Source organism: Hypanus sabinus, chromosome 5 (genome assembly GCF_030144855.1).
Source record: "Hypanus sabinus isolate sHypSab1 chromosome 5, sHypSab1.hap1, whole genome shotgun sequence".
Lineage (NCBI taxonomy): Eukaryota > Metazoa > Chordata > Chondrichthyes > Myliobatiformes > Dasyatidae > Hypanus > Hypanus sabinus.
In genome coordinates this window covers 35,376,776-35,400,477 of record NC_082710.1, presented here as the reverse complement: position 1 = coordinate 35,400,477, position 23,702 = coordinate 35,376,776, and the positions used below count along the sequence as shown (strand labels likewise).

The 23,702-nt window shown below is 38.0% G+C and overlaps 1 protein-coding gene across 7 annotated transcripts in view; it reads left to right on the top strand.

Moving 5' to 3' along the window:
• The window catches only part of trpm6 (transient receptor potential cation channel, subfamily M, member 6), a 133,969-nt gene extending 125,934 nt beyond the window's left edge, over positions 1 to 8,035 (top strand). For 5 of the 7 annotated variants that reach the window (XM_059969709.1, XM_059969711.1, XM_059969710.1 and 2 more), the window contains 4 exons: positions 908 to 1,113; positions 4,707 to 4,758; positions 5,505 to 5,611; positions 6,886 to 8,035. In XM_059969709.1, coding sequence (XP_059825692.1) covers positions 908 to 1,113; positions 4,707 to 4,758; positions 5,505 to 5,611; positions 6,886 to 6,968 — 448 coding nt within the window. In that variant the 3' untranslated portion in view covers positions 6,969 to 8,035. Of the gene's footprint in view, positions 1 to 907; positions 1,114 to 4,706; positions 4,759 to 5,504; positions 5,612 to 6,885 lie in introns of those variants that run through there. The other 2 variants (XM_059969715.1, XM_059969714.1) reach the window with 1 other exon arrangement.
• The last annotated feature ends 15,667 nt before the right edge of the window (positions 8,036 to 23,702 follow it).

Below are 23,702 nucleotides of genomic sequence, written 5' to 3'. Positions count from 1 at the left end.
TTTATTGATCACTACAGAATATCTCCCTGGTGCTTTCCACTTCCCTCCCCATGTCCCTTCTGCTTTTCATAACCTTCCCACTCACAGTCCACAATAGGGAACCATATTAGAATCAAATTTATCACCGCTCACGTGTCCTGAATTTTTTTTGAGGCAGCAGTACAGTGTAATACATAAAATTACCATAGTACTCTACAAAACTCTTAGGCATCCTAACTATATATATATGTGCCTAAGACTTTTTGTTGGTTGAACAGCACACAAAATGCTAGACGAACTCAACAGGTCAGGCAGCATCAAAGGAAATGAATAAACAGTTGATGTTTCGGGCCAAGACCCTTCTTCAGAACTGAGAAGGAAGGCAGAAGATGCCAGAGTAAAAAGGTGGGGGGAAGGGGAAGAGGCTAGCTGGAAGGTGATAGATGAAGCCAGTGGGGTTGAGAAAAGTCAAGGGCTGGAGCAGAAAGGATCCGATAGGAGAGGCGCGTGGACCATAGGAGAAAGGGAAGGAGGAGGGGACCCAGGTGGAAGTGATAATCAGATGAGAAGAAGTAAAAGGTCAGAGTGAGGAAAGGGAGGGTTATATTTGTTTATCTGAAGGAGAAATCATTATTCATGTCATCAGGTTGGAGGATACCCAGGTGGAATATATGATGTTTTCATGTTTCTTTTTGGTTTACCCTCATAATCTGTTATCTTCCTCTTTATGGCTTTTTTCAATCATTCTTTGCTAACTTTTAAAATGTTTCCAAAATTTTTTGCCAGCTCTAATCTTTGCTATATTGTGTGTCCTTTCTTTCAAGTTAATATTACTTATTTTCCAAGTTCACTTCAACAGCTTTAAAAGATCCTTTGAGAAATGACTTCTGACCATACATTAATAGAAATACTATGTTCTTTGATAAAGGTTTCTGGACGTTTTTCTAGTATACTGCCATTCTGCTGATCAGTGGCTGACGATGGAGAAATACATGAACGGTCAGTTCAGAAAGTACAACAACAACAATGGAGATGAGATCGTCCCGACAAATCTCATGGAAGAGACCATGCTTGCCTTTTCCCACTGGACATTTGAATACACAAGAGGGGAACTCCTTGTGCTAGATTTGCAAGGTTAGTGTGTGGACCTTGGGCAGAAAGTCATAATGACTTGTGTACTTATATTTTTAATAAGCTCTTCTTCCTAATTCCATATTGCTTTTCACATGAGGGAATGGATTAAGTGAGGAATAGCGAGCCATTTGGTCATCATAGAGCAAACTGACCCCAATAATATTTGGCACCAAGTCAAAGTCAAGTTTATTGTTGTATGCATAAGTACATGTGTGTACCAGTGCAATCAAACACTTTCTTGCAGCAGCATCATGGGCATATATCATCAGATAAGCAGCATTCTCAAGACAAAACATAAATTATACGTAAGTGATTTACAATTTTTGCAAGAGGTAACACATTTAGAACAGCCATATGATGAAGTAACACCTTAATGTAAGGTGGTCATAGTGATGCTACATTGTAGTGAATAGGGTTGTACCATTTGTTTCAAGAACCAAATGGTTGAAAGGGAAATAGGTGTTCTTCAACCTGATGTTGTAGGGCTTCAGGCTTCTGTATTTCCTTCCCAATGGTAGCTGTGAGAAGATGGCCTGGTCCAGTTGATGGGGATCTTTGAGGATAGATGTTGCCTTCTTCGGACACTATATATCTACATCAGTAGTATGTAGATACTACTGACAACAGGGAGGGATGTTCCTGTGAAGTATTGGGCCGAGTCTAGTACTCACTACAACATCTTATATTCTTGCAAGTTTGAATTGCTCTCTCAGACTGTGATGTAACCAAGCACAACTGAACTGCCAGTGAGAAACTTTCCCCAAAATGTTTGCGTCCTTTTCTTTTATGTCAGACTTATGCAGGACAGAAACAGGCCCTGCAGGTATCATTAAGTACCCTTCTTATTCCATTTACCTGAATTTATTCTGTAGTCTTAATAGGTATAAAGTATAATGAGTCAATGTTTGGAACTTGTATCACTAAGTCAATAGTCTGAACAGCCTGAATAATTTTTTTCTTGTTTTATTTTCCTTAAGGGACATGTAGGAATAATTGCTTCATTAAAAAGTGGAGCATTTTGCCAGTAATTCTGGTTTCAAACTTGTAACTGCCCAATTATAAAGTATGCAGAGATCAGAATATATTTTTTTTAAAAATCATGATCTTGTCAAAATTTCCTTGCTATTAAGGAGTTACAAATGCCCAGAAGCTGAGTTGTAAATGGGAAAGAGAATAGATCTGGCAGAGATTGAATGGAGCTAGTGAAAGAGAATTGATATATAATGAAATAATAAAAGAGGATTGATATAAATTAAGGTAAAGATAGTTTATCCAAGACTGGATAGTGGACATACAGAATGGTAACTTGTAATGATGTCATTGTTAGGAGATACAGCTGTGAGGAAAATATTCTCACAGTATTGGTCAGTGTTACCAAGGGAAAGCATATTCCTGAGGGAAAAAGGGGTGTTAAAGAAAAGTCCTTTATAGATTTTACTGGAAATGTTGCATGGGTGAAGAAGCCTTTGGAGTTTCTCTGGATATGAATGCATTGGCAAGAGTGGAACAACATGTGGGTAGTTCCATACAACCAGATAAAGATGGAGAAATATCAGAGGAGGAAAGTGAGGTCAACTGGATCAACAGCTGCTAGAATGATGACTATGAATAATCTATCTATACTCCATATGTCCTCCAATGTTTAATATCTGATCTAAGCAAATCTTTGCTTTTAACCACAATTCTATTGAAAATGAACCCGCCAATACATTGTAAAGATTAAAATGAATTCACATTTTGTGGGTTATGTTGATCTTTATCCTGATCCATAGCCATTGTCACCAGAGTTCAGTCTCTGCTGCACTAAATGGTGACATTAGTCACTTCTCAGCAGAGTTCAATAGCATCCAATGTACCATGGGATTTAGGGATGGAAATGATAGTCCCCCTACATACTATTTTAGGAAGTAGCCTATATTCAAATAAAGAATGCCCCTTTCAAAGTTTACAGAATAAGAAACAGACATTCTGCTCATGTTTTTAAATGTTCCTGCTGTCTTTCATCAGTGTCTTTCATCAATGCCTGCTTTCCAGTATATACCTGGCAGCAATTCCTTTTACCTTTGACTATTGTCTTTGTTATAATTGTTTGGAGAACATATCCTGAAAGGAAATAATACAAAAATGCCAGCACTGAGAGAAGATGCATTACTGCAATAAAGCCAGTTAGTTTCAGCTGAGGGAAAATGTTTAGTAGTATTATTAGCTTGGTCTAACTCTGCCACCACCTCTTGATTACTTTGTTCATCCAGATCCTCTGGTAGTATTGGTAACATTCTTCTCTTGGTTGTTTTTTTCCATGCTTCCTGGAGGTAATTGTAATAATGACTTTTTTTGTGTGGAGATGGTAGTCTTTAATGGTTTGCATCATTCAATAAAATCAAAAGACATAGGAGCAGAATTAGGCCATTTGGCCCATTGAGTCTGCTCCACCATTTCTTCATGGCTGATCCAATTTTCCACTCAGCACCAATCTCCTGCCTTCTCCTGTATTCCTTCATGCCCTGACCAACCACGAATCTATCAACCTCTGCCTTAAGTGTACATACAGATTTGGCCTCCACAGCTGCCTGTGGCAATCAATTCCATCAATTCGCCACTCTCTTGCTAAAGAAATTTCTCTTCATCTTCATTTGGAAAGGATGCTGCTCTATTCTGAGGCTATGTCCTCTGGTGTTAGATGCTCCCACCATAGAAAACATCCTCTCCACATCCACTTTCACCATTTGATAGGATTCAAAGAGGTCACCCCTCATTCTTCTGAGATCCAGTGAATACAGGTCCAGAGCCATCAAACGCTCTTTATTTGAAACCCAGAATAATTTTTATGAACCTCCTTTGAACCCTATCCTGTTTCAGCACATCCTTTCTAAGATCAGGGGCCCAAAGCTGCTCACAATACTCCAAACGAGGCCTCACCGGTGCTTTATAAAGTCTCAACATTACATCCTTGTTTTTATATTCTAGTCCTCTTGAAATGAATGCTAACATTGCATTTGCCTTCCGCACTAGACTGAACCTGCAGATTACCCTTTAGGGAATCCTGCACAAGCACTCCTAAGTCCCTTTGTGCTTGAGATATTTGTATTTTCTCTCCTTCTGTAGTCTCTTCACTTACTCAAAACTACCTGCCCCTCCACCTATCTTGGTATTGTCTGCAAACTTTGCGACAAAGCCATCAATTCCATCAACCAAATCATTAACATATAACAAAAGAAGAATCGGTCCCAACTTGGCAATATATAACATTTTTCAGAAATTTAATAGATATAAATCCCTTCTACGGAGATGATGAAGCAATAAATTATATGACCAAGTTCTAACCAATTGTGGTTCTCCTGTGAATGTTCTGTCAGTCACTAATTTTCACAGAATTATTATTCAAATATAATGAGGGTATTTTGAAGGGTCTCCACAAAAAAAAACATCAACTGTCCATTTCCCTCTAGGTGTTGCCTGACCTACTGACGTTTTGTCTCCCAGTTGCCTGTTATTTGGGATCACATTACTAAAAATATCCAAATTTTGTTCCTTCTGTGCAAGCATTTACATTTTACATTCAACAAAAAAGCCTTTTTTCCCTTCCTCACTAGGTGTTGGTGAAAATCTTACAGATCCGTCTGTCATTAAAGCTGAGGAGAAATTGTGAGTTACATAAGTTTAATTCAATATGGTATTTTACTTTTGAATGAGGCAGATTTGCAAATGAAGCCAATGTATTTTTTAAAGCCGAGCTTAGAAATTGAAGTGAGTTGAAACCAATTTAAAATCACATGGTACAGATAGAACCACAAAAATGAAAAGCATTTTGTAGCTCTTCTCTTATGTTGGACAATGGACATAATGTGTCGTTGATTCAATGATGTATGAATGTAGCTGCTGATCTTTGGGACCAATTCATATCTCCATCTCCATGACTAAAGATGTGCCACGAAGTGAAGGAAGCCATTTAGCTAGAAATTCTTTTTAATATCCTGTAAACATCAGCGGCAACTACAAGAATGATGTGTGCACAGTTTTAATATCAGATAGCTCAAAATGAATCACCACATCAATTTTAATCATATACCAATGTTTTGACCATATCATTCTGTGAGTTCTCAAATTCTTTTACCTTAACCCTATAAGTGGTATCTTGACAGCATTTATCTTGTTTTTTGTTATTTTTACTGATCTTGTGAAGCTCATAATGTCAGCATCTTTAGTTTCATTCTGGAGTCCTTGTGGTAGTTTTATTGTGATTGGCTGTTCAGCTGAGTTTTAGTGGTTCATAATTATGCCTCAAAATAGGGAACAATACTGAGCAATAATAATATTTCTCCGACTATTCTCCATATGTGCAATGTTTCTTCCTTGTCACATTCTCCCATACTAATCTGAATGACATTTAGGTCACAGGAGATGGAGTTTGGCCCAGCTAACCTTGGAGAAGAGGCAATCAGAAACTTTACTGTAAAACACCACTGTAATACCTGCTGCAAGAAACTCAAACTCCCAGGTGAGATAAAAGATGTACTACAAGATGAGGAAAAAGCACACTGCCCCTCTGCTGAAATAATGCAATAATATTCTAATTTATATATAAAATACTGCAGATGCAGGAAATTCAAAAAACATGCTGGAATTTACCTTACAGGCTGAAGAGGATATGTGGAAGCAAACCACAGTTAATACCTTGGTTGAAGATCTCTTAATGAAACTGGAGAACATTGGGGAAAAACCATTTTTAAAAGGCAGGAAAAAAGGAGGGAGGGGGAAGAACTAATCCGGCAAGGTGTATGGCATGGTGGAGAGCAGGAGAAATTAAAAGATAAAGGGATTAGCCATTGATTGACTAATGCTATTTTACCCCTGAGTTTCTGGGAAAAAAATTAGTCGAACTTTTTATAATAGCAAGTTGTTTGATGGTGCTCTCTAGCTAAACATGGAAAAGGTCACCTTCAACAAAATTAATAATTTGATTACTTTGAAGAAATAGTATTCATTTTTCTTGTGAGCGGTGAGGGAAATATTCCCAATAGACAATGAGTAATTTTGAGTTGCATTCAACAACTCTGGAAGCAGGATCTATGGCATCCGTAATCGAATAAAGCAACATGGAAACTGTTCAACCAAACAGGTTGTAACCTTGATGGCAAAATAGTAATCAAAAGAAAAATGTAAGGTCTTTATATGTAACAGGTAAGTGCTCTGTGTACAATAATTTTTGTTGAAAACCTGAGTGAAAAATACAAGTGAGGAGGAAGGTAGAGGAGGCTATGATCATACCATCTATCCACAGAGCAAAGGAGCATCATCTTGGGGAATATCAGCAGGATCAGCACGTGGCAGGGAAATAGGCTGAGAATTTGAGTTTCACCCATTGACTGACGTATGCAAGTTGTCAGTGGAGAAGGAAGTCTGTAGTTTTGTTTGTACTTGTGGGGGGGGGGGTGTAGTGTGTGCAGGGGTGGGGAAGAGGAATTGATTGAAAAAGAGAACAATGCATCAAATCACTGCTGACCACTTGTGCTTTTTATACTTTGATTTTTTTTCTCTCAATGTCACCTTCTAGTCAGGAAGAATTGTGGTAGATACAATGCAGTGATTGGTGAATTCATTTACAAATATTTCCTCCAGACAGTGCTTGTTACTAGTGTTTTTAACACATATTCCTGAGGACGTTCTTGAATAAATTCAAGACCTTCTGCAATGTATTTATCATAGAATTGCATGCAGAGATCTGAGTATTTTTCTATCTCATTTTTTTCAAGCCATTTTTTTAATTTGCAGATTTGAGGAGAAATTTTTACAACCCGGGAAGAATAGATGCCTCACTTGAAGATGATGCTTTGGAAGTGAACACACAGTTGTAATTATTAGCTTCTAACAGTTTTGCATTGAGGAATTCCTGAACCTTTTTGTTTAATGTTACAGAATGCCTCCATCATGTGGAATGTTCAATGCCTTTTTAATATTATTGATTATTAATACTAATAGTCCAGGCAGTTATCTATTCCACCAATGTGGTCTTGCCATTATTAATATTTTTCTGTTACATTTGGTACTTCTTTCATGTTAAAATATACCAGCAGTCACTGCCATTAAGAACTGTATTTCTCTGTGAAGAATAGTGGATTCTGATTAATTGTGCCATTGGTTAATTGGGGTAGCCGTTTATTTGGGACAACAATTAAAGAACAAACCTAAGAGAGAAAATAGCTGGGACTTTGTTCAGTTATTTGGGACACAATGTCACTTAATTGATTGGGATAGGAGACAGTTGCTGAATAGTTTATAACTTGTATCAGTTGTGTGCACTTGTGTGGCCATTACACTGTGTTTAGAGCGAACAGATTTTAAACAGTGTCAGCTGTGTGAACTTCTGTTGAAAAAGCAGTGACTTTTGTCATTAATAGTTGGTGAGACTGATGCACCATCAATAACTCACACTGAGACGTAAGGCAAGATATCGGCTTTTATTGACTGGAAGAAGGAACCAGGAGTGAGTGTCTATCATACAATGTCTTGAAGACTGAGGCCGAGCATCAGGCCGCAGATCTCCTTTATACAGGGGCCTGTGGGAGGAGCCACAGGAGCAGTCAGCAGGGGTGTGTCCCGACAGGCACATAGTTCACCACAGAGACATAAGCAGTAAGGTAATTCACAACTGCTTTGCTTTCTGCAGTTTCAGGCATTCAGGCTTGAAGTTGTCAGAAATGGCCGGGAGTAAAAATGAAACTATTTCAGCAATTTATGAACTACAAAGAATTTAAAGTTCAAAGTAAATTTATTATCAAAGTATATATATGTCACCATATACAACCCTGTGATTCATTTTCTTGCTGGCGTACTGAATAAATCCAGAATAGAATAATAACTGTAATAGAATCAATGAAAGACCATACCAACTTGGGCGTTCAACAAGTGTGCAATGATAATAGACTATGCAAATACAAAAAAAAGTAATAATAATAAATAAATAAACAATAAATATTGTGGACATGAAATGATAAGTACTTGAAATGAGTGCATAGGTTGTGGGAACATTTCAATGATGGGACAAGTGGAGTTGAATGAAATTATCCCCTTTGGTTCAAGAGCCTGATAGCTGAGGGGTTTTTGAACCTGGTGGTGAGAGTCCTGAGACTCCTGTACCTCCCTCCTGATGGAAGCAGCAAGAGCAGAGCCTGTCCTGGGCGGTGGGGGCCCCTGATGATGAATGCTGCTTTCCTGTGACAGTGCTCCGTATGGATATGTTCGATGGTGGGGAAGGTTTTCCCCATAATGGACTGGGCTGTATCCATTACTTCAAGATTTTTCGCTGAAGGGTATTTGTGTTTCCTGATGCAACCAGCCAGTATACTCTCCACCCCACATCTATTGAAGTTTCTCAAAGTTTTAGATGTAATGCTGAATCTTCACAAAATCCTAATGAAGTAGAGGTGCTGCCATGCTTTCTTCTTAATTGCACCTGCATGCTGGGCCCAGGTCAGGTTCTTTGAAATGCTAACACTGAGGAATTTAAAGTTGCTGACCTTCTGATCCTCCAGTGAGGACTGGTACATGGATGTCTAGTTCACTGCTCGAGAAGTCAATAATTTGCTCCTCGGTCCTGCTATGTTAGTTGTGAAGAAGGCGAATGCAATGTTGGCATTCATTTCTAGGGGCATAGAATATAAGAGCTGGGATGTGATGATGAGGCTCTATAAGGCACTCGTGAGACTACCTGGAGTATTGTGTGCAGTTTTGGGCTCCTTATTTTAGAACGAATATACTGACATTGGAGAGGGTTCAATAAAGATTCACAAGGATGATTACAGGAATGAAAGGGTTACTGTATGAGGAATGTCTGGCAGCTCCTCGGCTGTATTCCCTGGAGTTCAGGAGAATGAGGGGGGGTATCACAGAAACATTCTGAATGTTAAAAGGCCTGAACAGATTAGATATGGCAAAGTTATTTACCATGGTAGGGGATTCTAGGACAAGAGGGCATGACTTCAGGATTGAACGACATTCATTTAGAACTGAGATGCGGAGAAATTACTTTAGGCAGAGGGTGGTAAATCTGGAATTTGTTGCCACGAGCAGCTGTGGAGGCCAAGTCATTGGGTGTACTTAAGGCAGAGGTAGATCGGTTCTTGATTAGTCAGGGCGTCAAAGGGTATGGGGTGAAAACAGGTGAGTGGGGATGACTGGAAGAATTGAATCAGCCCATGATTGAATGGCAGAGTAGACTCAATGTGCTGAATGGCCTACTTCTGCTCCTATATCTTATGGTCTTATGTTGGAAGAATTCAGCTGGTTAAGCAGCAACCATGGAAGGAAATGGACAGTTGATGTGCTGGATTGAAAACAAATGGAATGACTATGATAGCTTTGAGATATTGTGAAGTAGATGTTGGGTCCTCAACTGTCATAAGAAATAGTCCAACAGGTATTCAGGGTCTCCCATCTGAAAATTTATCAGTCAGTCATTGTGCAAACTCTGAAAAATTGGCCATATTTACTAATATTTCATCAATGGGTGCAAAAATGAATAATTTATATCTCTAAATGTCTTGGAATAGATAGATACTTTATTGATCCCTACAGTGTCACAGTAACATTACAAGTGCAGAGATACACAAATATTAGAAGAGAAGTGAAAAGAATAAGTTACCACAGTCTAACAGGAGGGGGTAGTCACTTCCCTAGCTATAGTTTGACTCATTATAGAGTCTAATGGCTGAGCATAAGAATGATCTTATATAGTTCTCTTTGGAGCAACAAGATTGATTTGGTCTATTACTAAAAGTGCTCTTCTGTTCAGCCATGTTGACTTACAGAGGGTGAGAAAGATTGTCCAAAATTGCCAGGACTTTCCACAGGGTCCTTTGTTCTACCACAACCTTCAGTGTGTCCAGTTTGACTCTTTTAACAGAGCCAGCCTTTCTAATTAGTTTATTGAGCCTGTCTGTGTTGATGCCATTGCACAGAACACCACTGCATAGAAGATTGTTCTGGCGACAGCAGACTGTTAGAATGTGAAGGAGAGGTCTGCATACTCCAAAGGATCTCAGTCTCCTCAGGAAGTAGAGGCAACTCTGGCCCTTCTTGTACACAGCCTCTGTGTCAGTGCTCCACTCAAGTCTGTCATCTAGGTCCTCCCCCAGATACTTGTAGGTCCTCACCACATCCATGTCTTCACCATCAATAGTAACAGGGAGCAATGCAGGCCTAGTCTTCATAAAATCCATCACAATCTCCTTTGTCTTACTGATGTTGAGCTGCAGATGATTTAGCTTGCACCGTTTGACAAAGTCCTCACCAGGGCCCTGACTTCATCCCCCCATCCTCCTTTCATACACACAACTAATAGTGAGTCAGCAGAGAATTTCTGCGGATGACATGACTCAGTGTTGTAGCTGAAGTCCAAGGTATACAGGGCAAACTGGAAGGGAGCCAGTACAGTCCTCTGTGGGGCCCCAGTGCTGCTTATAGCCATGTCTGAAGCTGCTCAAACTGTGGTCTGCCAGTTAGGTAAACCATAAGTCAACGTTTTGGGCCGAGACCCTTCGTCAGGACTAACTGAAAGGAAAGATAGTAAGAGATTTGAAAGTAGGAGGGGGAGGGGACAAAGTGAAATGATAGAAGACCAGAGGGGGTGGGATGAAGCTAAGAGCTGGAAAGGTGATTGGCAAAAGGGATACAGAGCTGGAGAAGGGAAAGGATCATGGGACGAGAGGCCTAGGGAGAAAGAAAAGGGGAGGGCAGCACCAGAGGAAGATGGAGAACAGGCAGAGTGATGGGCAGAAAGAGAGGAAAAAAAAGGAGGGGTGATGCACCATCAATAACTCACACTGAGACGTAAGGCGAGATATCGGCTTTTATTGACTGGAAGAAGGAACCAGGAGTGAGTGTCCATCATACAATGTCCTGGAGACTGAGGCCGAGCGTCAGGCCTCAGATCTCCTTTATACAGGGGCCTGTGGGAGGAGCCACAGGAGCAGTCAGCAGGGGGCGTGTCCCGACAGGCACATAGTTCACCACAAGGGGGTTATACAGCTCAGCTTCACCCTACCCCCTCCGGTCTCCTCTTATCATTTTGTATTTTCCCCTCCCCTCCCTACTTTCAAATCTCTTACTATCTTTCCTTTCAGTTAGTCCTGAAGAAGGGTCTCAGCCCGAAACTTCAACAGCGCTTCTCCCTGTAGATGCTGCCTGACCCGCTGCGTTCCACCAGCATTTTGTGTGTGTTGATACAATGGAAGTGCCAATCTGTATTGAACAGAGCTTTTTCACAGCATTGAGGGTTATATGGAATTGATGGCACTTGAGACATCAAAAAAAAACATGACCCTCTTAGTGCTGCCCTGCTTATCCAAATGGGCACAGGCGCTGTTGAGCAGCTAGATGACAGCATCGTCAACTCCAATGTGCTTCTGGTAGGCAAACTACAGGGGAGCTAGGGCTGATCTGACCAGGGGTTAGAGGCGGACCAGAACCAGCCTCTCTGTGGTCTTCACGATGTGTAAGGTCAGGGCCACTGGATGGTAACCATTCAAGACTTTACGTTGACCATTTTTGGGGACTGGGACTGCACAATTGGGACCCTTTCCAGGCTGAGTCTCAGATTGAAAATGCAGTGGAAAACTCCACACAACTGCTTAGCACACTCTTTCAGGACCTTGGGGTTCATGACATCTGGTCCCAATGCTTTACTGTGTCTGAGTTTCCCCAGAACCCTTCTCACCTACTGAGTAGTGAAGGTGAGTCCATGATAACTTGGGTGTTGATAGAAGATGCGGACTGGGAGAAGCAAAGATTTGGATGATAGCAGTTGGTATGATGTTGAGATGTGGATGGTAGGTGCAGGGCTCAGTGGTAGCCTGTGTTGTTCATCCACATGTTGAATTGGAAGGGAAAAGAGGGAGGAGGGAGGCATTGGTGCTAAGGGAACATCGAGTGCCTCTGCACCTGGACTGGTGTGCTGAGGGGTGTGAACAGGAGGGTAATTGTCAAACCCATTGAAGAATTGGTTTAACTCATTAGCCCATTTATGGCAGCATTCTGAGGCTCTACAGCTAGGCTGATTGAAGTCAGTGACGTTCTTCATGCCTCTCCACACCTCCCATGCACTATTCTGCCCATGTTTGTTCTCCAGCTTTCTCCTGTATTCCTCTTTAGCCACCTTGATCTTCTCCTTCAGCTGCCTCTGCACATGTTTCAATTCCTCCCTGTCTCTTGATCTAAAAGCTCTCCTTTTGTGGTTGAGAAAAGCCTTTAGATTACTGGTGACCCATGGTTTGTTGTCAGGGGAGCAGCAAACAGTCCTTGATGGTATTAGAGTGTCCACACAGAAACTGATGTAGCTAGTGATGTAATCAGCAAGTCCATTAATGTCCCCCCCATATGGTGCATAAAGCACATTCCAGTCAGTAACCTCAAAGCAGCCCTTCAAGGCCTCTGGAGACCATTTCTTAACTGTCTTAGAAAGGTAGCTGTCACTGCACAACAAAATAGATCATCAGAAGAACAATTCTGATGATCATTTGGTGCCCATAAACCTAAGAGTTTTTAAATTAGCTGACTGACTTACTGGAGTAATAGGAAATGCTTGGGTTTTAACAGGTAGAGTTGAGTATGAATGGAGGATGAGCTGCATGGAATGCAAAATATTTCTGATCTGAACAACCAGATCTTTTGTCTATACCTGCCCTTTGGAAAAAGGAAAATACCTCAGTAAATATGACTATAGCAAAATGGTAGCACAGGAGTTAGCTGATTGTAGCTTGGGGCATTTAATTTCAAAGTTCAATCTCATTGTCCATAACAGCATAAGATATAGGAGCATAGGCCATTTGGCTCATCGAGTCTACTCTGCCATTTCATCATGGCTGATCCAATTTTCCTCTCGGCCCCAAATCCTGCCTTCTCCCTGTGTCCTCTGTAAGAAGTTTGTATGTCCTTCCCATGACTGCATAGGTCTCCTCCGGGTGCTCCAGTTTCTGATCACAGTCGAAGGACCTACTGGTTAGTTTGTTAATTGGTCAGAGTCAATTGTCCCATGATTAGGTTAGGGTTGAATCAGCGTTGTTGGGGGTTGCTGGGTGGTACTACTCGAAGGGTTAGAAGGGCCTATACCACACTGTGTCTCTAAATAAACTGAAAAAAAATCTCTCTCACCTCCCCAGCTGGCCTACCTGTGTATTTGGCGGAGGTTCGATTTATTTGTTCACAGACATTAGAATGCGTTCGTGGGGATGTGTTATAAATTTAATGAAAAATAAACCTAAGTCCTCTATTTAATTGTGATATATTTGACACCTTAAGCTCTCAAAAATGAGCATCAAAGAGATCTTACTGCAGATTTTTTAAAATGAGTCAATATTGGAATCATGGCATTTAATTTAGAGGAAAGTTTTTGTATGTTTTATACTCATCACTGGCTATTCTCTCAGAAAGCAAGTGTGGACCCAAAATTCTTAAACTGGAGTTTCCTTTCCCTTCTATTATAGTTGTGGAAACCCCAGATTAAATATTTAATTAATTCATGATCAGCAGTTTCCAGGATGTCAAATGTTCCTAAACAATAAGTCATTCAATGCTCTGCTGTATACCTGGTGCTTTACTTTAATTCCTGTTACACATCACTTCTGTCCTTTATATATATCAAATCACAGTGAATCAAATTCAAAATCCTGGAATCATCTATACTGATTCTCAAAAAACCTTATCTCTGAATTTTCTGCATTCTACATTCCTGTCCCATCATACTTTCTACAGTCTTCCTAGTTCTGCTGTTGTTAATGTTCCTTCATACTACCAGTGACTGTAGACTTTATCTCTTTGCCCAAACAGAGAGACTCTCTGCATAAATACTTCCTACTAAATTCCCTTCACCATTCAAAGTCTTTTATTGCTGAACAGCATATGTTTCACCTCCATAAATTTTGAGACATTTTCAAAGGCAAGTATTGCATAAATGTAAATTGTTGCTGTTATAGCTCGTCGCATAGAGTATTTGGCAAAGCAAAATGTCAACAATTTGGAAATATTTAATTCATATGTTTGTTTAATTGCTCTCTGGTCAATTCTCTAGCTTTTAATCCACTGTAAAATCTAGTTAACCTAAAATGTAGGGATTTTTCAGATGTTGCTATTCTTGAGCAACACACACAAACTTCTGCAGGAACTTAGCAAGTCAGGCATCATCTGTGGAGGGAAATTAACAGTTGACATAGGGTCCTAGCCCAAAATATCAACTATTTATTTCCCTCCAAATATGCTGCCTGACTTGCTGAGTTCCACGAGAACTTTTCTGTGTGTTATCTAAAATATAGTTGCCCATATCAATCCAGCAACCATCACTTCCTTCTATATTTATATTTGCTCCACCAAAATCTCAGGTTTAACCTTCTCTTCAGATTTACGAGTTCTCTTGTTTCCACAAACTCTTAATTCCTGTAACCATAGCCTCCAATGAATTGTTCCCTGTAAATCAGTTCTCTAGACCGTTCTTCTATTTCTCCCTTTTGACTAAACTTTTGATCACCTCTCTCCTCTCCCTATAACCTTTTGGGTTTGGTAGCTACCTTTTCCTTATCTGACAGAGGATATTTTTCTGTGTTGAAGTAGTGTATAAATGCAATTTCCTGTAATATAATTGGGAACATGAAAGTAAAAGGATGATCAATTATCATGCTTTTCTTCAACTTGCTGACCATCACTGCTATTAAAGCAGTGATGGGAATAATTGAACTCAGACATACTGTAAATCTATGGTACTAAGTCCAAGTAGGATGATCAAACAAAATGTTAATATATTTTTCAAATTTTGGTTGTTCATACAGTAGTCCATTAAGTATTATTTCTGTAAGGTGTTAGTATGTGCAGATTTATTTATTGTTATGTGATAGGCTTCAAATATATAGATTATTTTTTCCAATCTTTACTAACCTAAATGAAAAATCAAGAGGAAATGCATAGATTCCGTAATTTCATTGTCTGAAAGGATGCAGGTGGGGTCCCAGATAATGAAATTCACAAATGACCATACTGAATGGATAAGACTCCCTTGTTCCTATTTCTAGTATTATAATGATTACAAAACATTATAAAGTGTGTAGTTTCATCATTGTGCTTCTGTCCATTGTGAAGACACAAAAATGAATCATGAACTATGAACTTTGAAACAGCAATTACTTTGATGACCGTGTCTGTGACATCATAAACAATTTCAATGACCACTTGAATAAAAGCATAAAGAGAACCTTTTTACCACATGGATATCTTAAATCATTACTATAAATCTCATAATTAATGAAATAAACAGTAACACTTTTATTTGTATGTAAATTCCATGAAGAAAATATATTATTGTTTTTATCAGATGAATAGATTTTTAACTACTTTGATTGCTTTCCTTTTAAGACATATTTATTGGCTAGAGAAGAAGGTCCTTTAATAAGAACTTGGGACTAAAATTCGGAGTCAGTTGGACAAATGTGGTTTCATTATGAAAAGCCATCAAACCTTTGATAAAGACTAATTGTGTTTTAATATTGAGTTTTTTTATAATAATGTAACAGTTACAGAAATATAGCTGATGAGCTATCAAACCATGTTTGATAAATTCCTGCATTACAGACTTATTAAGATTGAAAGCCAGGGAACCAAAGAGGCAGTAACAGCATGGATAGAAAATAGGTAAGTGGTAGGAAACTGTTTTGGTTTGGAAGAAAATCTGTAAAGGTTTTCCTCTGCAGTTAATATTAATTTTCTAGACATGTGCAAAACAAACTGAGCCATAAAGCTTGCAAGTGTAATGAAATATGGAGAAGGTAATAATAGATGGCAGCTGGTATCACCAGCCTAGTGAAGGCAGATGAATTTTCTATGCTGAAAAATGTAAATGTCACATTTCTGGATTACAAATGAGGCGACATTATAAACTAGAGGAGGCAAATTTAAAAGGGGCATTAAGAACAAATAAATCTAGAAGTATGCATCACTGTAAGTGGCTGTCTGGGATTCTAGGGTTTATAAACAGATGCATTGAATGGAAGGACAACAAAGTCTCAATGAAACTTTATAAAACATTGGTTCTGCTACAACTGGAATATTGCATTCAGCTCTCAGACACTATACTTTTGGAAAGAAGTGAAGGCTTTGGAGGGTCTAAAGAGGAGACTTACTAAAATGATTCCACAACTGAAAGACTTGAGGTACATGGTTAGAATAGATTTGCTAGGATATTGGCCTTAGAACAGAGGAGATTGAGAAAGGACTTTATGGAGGATATAAACAGAATTGATAGAGAAAGACTGTTCCTGTTTGCTGTCGGGTAAAACCAGAGGGCATAGAATGGATGGTGAGCAGCAAATCGAAAATGGCGTGAGAGAAATATTTCACACAGTCAGAGGAGTTGGAATGTAAAGATCAGAGGAGCCACAGAGGCTCATTAAATCACAGCATTCAAGAGAGAGCTGGTTAAGTAGCTGAAAGAGATGAAAAACAAAGCAGGATGGTTTGGAGAGGATGCGGGAAGCTCAACTGCTGCCACAGACACAAATCTACCAAATTGCCACTGTCTGTGTTATAATGGTTCTGAGATTGAAATTGCATGGTTTTCAATACCATTTGCAATTTATTTGATAATGAAGCAACCATTATCTGCTTGTAGCAAGACAACTGGTATGTTGTAGTCTGCATATTCTGCACAAGTGACTCACCTTTCGATTTCCCCAAAGCCTTTCCAACTCCATTAATATTTGATGTTTGGCCATTGTTTAGAACATAGAACATTACAGCACAATACTCTTCCTGTTGATCAAAACCAAGATATTGTTCACCAATATTCATGTGGTTAACATCTTTCAAAATTCTACAGATTGCAGATTAGCTCCTTGTGGAAATGTATTTCTATTCCCCTTCTCCAATCTGATGGCATGAAGTCAAGATCTTAACCAAAGATCCACAACAGAGTCATTCTCAGTACAGTACATTGTTCCAACTTTTTCTGAGTCTTTCTCAGTGCAATGCTTTACTTAACCTCCTACAGTGGTGTAGTGTCACTCAGGATCTGAGAAGAGTTTTCCCATTGTAAATGATAGAGAATTTTAACAAGAGTGATTATGCTGCTGGTCTCTGTGTGGAGTGAAATGACAGGTTCAGCATTCTGAATCTGTCATCTGCTTCTGGGATGTCTGTGTTTGATGGCCATTTAAATGAATATATGTTTGAAGCTTAGTAGTTTTCTCTGAACAGGTTTATTTCTGAAGTGACATTCAACAGCAAGATCTTTTTTTTTACAGGAAGTGATAAAGAGCACTTTTGTTCTGAGGGATGCATTTTTAATATATTTTTATTGAATGAATGACACAATACAGAATACATAATGGATTACAGTGCTTTGTTGAGCAAATTGTGGAAGCACACATTGCAAATTTCTGTTAATCCAGAATTTATAGGATAACATTCCTGACTGCATCATTTCCTCACCCTTAGAGTTAAGAGATTTATTATTGCAGAATAATCTCATTAAAGTGCTCTGTTCAAATTTTGTGTAAAACCTACCACTCTCCATCTTCAAATCACTTGTACTTAAAATATCTTACTTGAGCCTTGTTGTTCCTTTCGCATAAATGCACCAATGACATCAAAGGATGCAAATTCGCCCGTCAAGTCTATGATGGTTGATAGAACAATCCCAATTCCCATACTCCCTTGCAGATGGCATAATAGTAGGCTGTTCCACATTTTATACTGATATCAACATGAAGTACACCCTGAAAATTTCCAACAATGCTGTTATAATTGACTCATTAACTCCAATGTCATGCCGAATATGTTTAAGTTCAATACTTCATGTCAGAAAACCTGAAAGCAGTAATTGGAATGCACCAAAGTCCAATTTTGTCAGCTGTTTTGTTTGGTAAGTAATGTTAACAATTTTAAGTTGGCTATTTTTCAATGCTAATATTGAAGATTTTTTTGCCAACCAATGTGATTAAAGATGGAACCTAGATGGTTTATCTGAGTTAAGATACAAGATGATCCTTAACCTGGATGAATGTAGGAGCAGGCCTAAGCCTTAAACAGCCTCCTGCTATATTCTCAAGTGAAAGCCAACATGAATCAAACAAAGCAACATCTTGGAAGATAGCAGTTTTGATTGATTGATTTCTGGAAGAGGGAAGCACTTGACTCATCTGGTCCTTAAGCTGCCATACAACTTCATAATAATTTACAGCAATGAGGAAGATGCCTGACCTTTTAGGCCCTTGCGAGATGAAAAACTGCTACTTTGAACAAGCAAGCCTTCTAGCTTGCTGAGCATATCTTAAAAGCTTTTAAATAAATTAATGTAGAAAATAACTGTGTCAAATTGTTTTTCATTTCCCTCTCATATTGTTAAATCCCACTTTTAAAAATACAACACAAGCACTCACAAATGCACTGATTTTTAAATTATTTATTATACATTTTATTGTTTTGACTCTCCATTCTTCATTAAAGGAACATAAACATAGATTGTCATTTACAGTAAACATTCAGAAATAATGTGCTTTAAAAAGACCTCTACCATTGTTAAACTATTATGCTTAACAAATTCAAAATGTCAATGTTTTCAAATACAGGGCAACTTAAAACCTTTGAGTATTTGCAGGTTACTTAACAAAACAAACAGAAGAATGTTGTTATATACAAGGAAACAGAAGACTGAACTCTTACAGTACCTTCCCCCAGTGCATTAGACATTTTCTAAAGCAAAGGCTTTAATACAAACTTTAAAACTCCTCACAACACATTTCATTAACCTTTTATAAGGGCTCGAGCAAGTAGAAGTCAAATAAGCTGTCTTGATTCAGTGACAGTCATTTTATGAATTTTTATCACTTTGCTGAGAAAACTAGGTGAAGTGCAAAAGCCCAAGTGTGAGGTAACTGGCATGGTTGGAAAGAGTAGGAAAATATAAGACTACTTTTGTTAAGATAGAAAATATTGCAGATTGTCTCATTTTTCTTTAATAGATCCCATAAAGGGATTCAATTTTTAATGTTAATTCACCTCAACTACCTACCATCAGAAATCGAAGAGCACCAATTGACTGTATCATTGTCAATGATTTTAGAAGATTCACAAATTTGCTATTTTCAAAATGGAGTATAAATTTAGATAAACTTTAAAAGTTTGCTACTGTTTATATAGCATTTTATTAATGCTGATGTCCAGTTAGTGTAAACAAGATATTCATTATCAATGAACACATTTTCATATTTATACAGTTATCATTCTGTCTATAGGGTTATAATAGAAACAACAAATTAAATTTCTTGCTAATCCTCTGGAAAGCAAAGAATTTTCAGTTTGATTTTAAGTGCAAGCTTACTTGTGCACCCATAGTCCTTTAGGGATTAATACATATTTTGGATGACAGCAAATATTTATATAAACTAGAGGAGGTTTTGAAACAAATGAAGGAATATTTTCATAATATGGAATATTAAGCTCTCTGGAATGATATGGTTTTATCTGTTTGGTCAAAGTGTTACTATACTGAGTATGCACATTTAGCACTGACCATTAATGAAATGTGCTTTCTCAAATACAGCAATGGAATGAAAATGGGGTTGCCGTATTCACGCCAGGAAAAATCACTTCAGTCTCTAGTGTTGAAAGCACATGACAATTTTGGTTGTACTCAACTCCAGGCAGCTGCTTTGTTGACTTCAACAGAAGTGAATGATTGGAGCTGAGTATAACCAACAATCAATAATCCTGTTCGCGTTTACCAGGGATGGCCAAAGATACAATTTTCTCCCTTTTTCTTTTCGAGTAATGTAGAGTATAAAGAAATGGAAAATAGTACTTCATACATATTACAGCACCCTGAGATTGCCTATCCCTTTTGCTAATAATAGTTGCACATAACTGAGCCTGTATCCTTCAGATGTTTTTATTAGCATGAGTCAAAGCACTCCGGATAGAAGAAAGCCCTCAAGGATGTAGGGGATATATATCTTCAGAATCTTAAAGTTTCATTGTGAAAGTGACTGGATGCTCAGCACTGGGGTGAATGTGGTGAAGAGTTGTAAATATATACAGACAGAACTTCAAAGGACTGAGAAACAACTGCCAGCTTACTCACAACATTTTAGTAATTTCCCCAATCCTTTGCATATTTATTATTAAGAACATTCATTTAACAAACTCTTTGGGAGCTCCAAGTTAAGATGGACAGTCCTGTCAGTGGATTTGTTTATCAATTACCGAAATAAATCCTAATAGTAGAAAAATCCACAAGATTCTAATTACAATCAGTTCTCTGATACAAAAGAATGTTGATCACACTCAGATGAGGCAATTGCATCAATATATTTTGCTCTGTCTCTTAATTATTGAGGAAAGGTGTCCTTGTTTATAAGAAAATTACGAAGTAGATTACCAATCTCAACTACTGGTCAATAATATTTACAGCACCTATTAACAGAAATGGATTGAGAGCAGCAGCAGTAATTTGATGCCTTTACTTTGAAAAAAGTGGCCACAGATTTATCTATTACAAGTTAAACAAATTTTACAGAAAACGAAGGCCAGAGTTTTAGTATATTGTAAACGCAACAGCATGCAAAGCAAACCTCTTGTTTTCTGCAATTACATAGCAGATATTTCTACAAAACAAATGCCTTGTATTATTGCTACTGTATCTAGTGTAAGTTTGGAACTCTAAACCTCAATAGAAGCCTTTTAATCCATGACACACAAGACGATGGAACATATAATAATGGAATAATGTAGCTAAATTGGAGTTTTGCACATGAGAAATCCTTTTTATTCACCTTTGAATATTGAAATTAGATTATTTTAGCTGTATCTTGTCAAAATCAATTATGGATGCATTCCAGGCATTTTATGGGTGGATTAATTTAATCAAGATGGTGATAAAATGTGAATTAAATCTAGTGAGTTTATAAAATTATCCTACACTTTCAATTCCATTTGCATTGTCTGATCAGCAATGAGGCATGGCAGGAAAAAAAATCATCCTTTATAACTCAAATAAACAATCAAGTTTTGGTTTTACCTTTGTTCAGAACTATGTAAATGTATGATAGGAGTTGAATAACTCTTGCTGCAAATTAATATCGGTGGGGTGTTAACATTTGTATCTTCAGAATAAAAACATTCATGAACAGACTGAAAATGTTGCCAATTGACATCAATGTTAAGTATTTCAAGGATAAAACATAAGGAATCAGGGTATGCTTAAACTGAAACTGTGAGCCCAAGTGGTTCTGTATTTCTCATTTCTCATTTTGGGTGATTCTATATCAGATTCATTCAGATTTTCTAAATAACATACCATGAGTTCTGAGGAAAGATGAGCTTCAATTTTGACAGTTCCTTTAGAATATGCTACTTGACCACCAAATACTGATTTTCCTTTTATTTTGCATGTGCAATCTCCTCTATAAAGCTTTTTTCACCCTAGGAGTTTTACGGATCTGATTCTGAGACAGACAAAAAATTATGATCTGAACTGAAGAGTTATGATTGTGACTCCTGATGCCATCAGACTGAAAATAAGAATAGACAGTTTGATGCTGAATAACATGGTACTCAGAGCTTTCTGCTGCTTACCATTGAAGATGAGAGTTTGGCATATAACATCTCAGATGGTTTCTGAGTCTGTCAGCATTAGAACCAGAATATGGGCAACTCCTAGAGAACTAGTGTCAGACAAATCAGTCCTTACAACACTTTGGGAATATTTAAGGTTTCTAAATGAAAATTCAGAGCATTCTGCAAGATGAGAGCAAGGCATGAAGATCTGAAATAGGAAAAGTGGTTGCCATTTCTGTTGAAAAGCTCCAGCTAGTTTGTCAATCTATTGGACAGTGTCCTTTTTATTTTGCGTTTCCAAATAAAATCATATTTTTATACAAGCCTCTAAAAGTATGGTGCATTTAGATATCTAGGATTTCTAGTGTGCAAAATGATACAGAGTATCTGAAAATTTAGCTAATATTCCTAATGTCTCACAGAACTGAAAGCCTTGTCTGGGGAAATTTTTCACCTTAAGAGTTGTGCATTCCAAACCCTTCCTCTCATGTTCCCTGAGTGGCAGACAGTGCAATAACTGCATCCAGCAGTGATTGTCGTTAACAGGATGATTAATTTAAGACCAAAGACTTGTTCACTTAGAACCAAGTCACAAAATAATTTAACCATAACATGTTTTAAAAGATTCAATATAATTCTAACATGAATATTCTGATTCTGTTTAACACGCTCAACCAATATCTGCTGAGATGTATCCGAGCTTGATACATTGTTCGCAACCTTAAAGAATCGGTAAAGTTGATGTGGGGCTGCTAGATGTGAACTAAGCACATTGTTCTCACTCACTGACATTTGAGAACTATGTGGACTTTAGTTGCTCACAATTTCTCATCTCTGATCATCATCTTTTGAAAATGCTAGTTAAGCTTCTGATCCTGGGAGAAAGCCAAAGGCAGGACAGAGATTTGCATTAAAATGAAAAAGATTTTAAAAAACTGCGAGTTGAGTTACCTCAAAAATTTCTAAACCTGGTTTTGTATTGCAGTGCAATTATAGTGCAGGCACTGCAAACCCCAAACCATGATCAGTTTCTATCCTAGTTGTTCCTTCTCACTAACTCCTGCCTTAATTTAATTCCATGTCATCTCTCCCAACTTTTTCCATCATCTCCCCATTACTGTGCATCTGAAGCAGCTCTAACATTGCAAAACTGTGCCACAATTCATCAAATCAATCAGCTACTGCTCTATCTCTGCAGTTTTACACATGGGCTAAGTGGGAATGTCGATTAGGTAACAGTGGAAAATGTTTGGTGCTTCAAGCAAATAGCAACATTTTAATAAAATGATTACTGCAATATAATTCTCCTGGCAACACTGCAGGATATCACATTAAAAGCATTCCATGCAAGCTAATTCTCACAACAGAATTCATCTAATATTTAATGAACGAAGAAGAGCTGTATTAGAAGAGCTGTTTACAAAACTAAATTTCATGTAGGGTTTCTGTTCTTGCTACAGAGCCAGGGAAGAATTTATTATATAATACAAATACTAATGAATTAGGACAATCACAAATCACATGCTCCTTTTAGGTATGATGAATTCTGGTGTTTTCTTTATGTCATAAATTCTTTAGGAACTCTTCCCATCTTCCATAAGAATATGAATGGGTTGCATAATAAAGAAGTACTGGATAGTTTAAATTTTAAAATTGCTATTGCTTGGCCCAGAAGTTTAAAACAGAATGTCGTCAATTGAAACTCCACAGCACAAATCTAGATGGCTCAAGTTCCAGCTTGAATCACCTTGTGTACTTGAGGAATCCTGTGATACACAGGTTACTTTCCTGATTTCCATGATGTAATAATCAGATGGTCTTGTTTATAGATCCGCCAGAGGAAGGCTAAATCTCAGATTGATTATATCATCCAACAATGTAATAAAAGACTGAGGGTCTGGGTGATTAAAAGTGCATCCATTTTCAAGTGCTGTGGCTCTTAAAAATATCAATTTAAAATCATCCCTAGTTTGAATGTCGACCACTCAGAATTGCTAAAT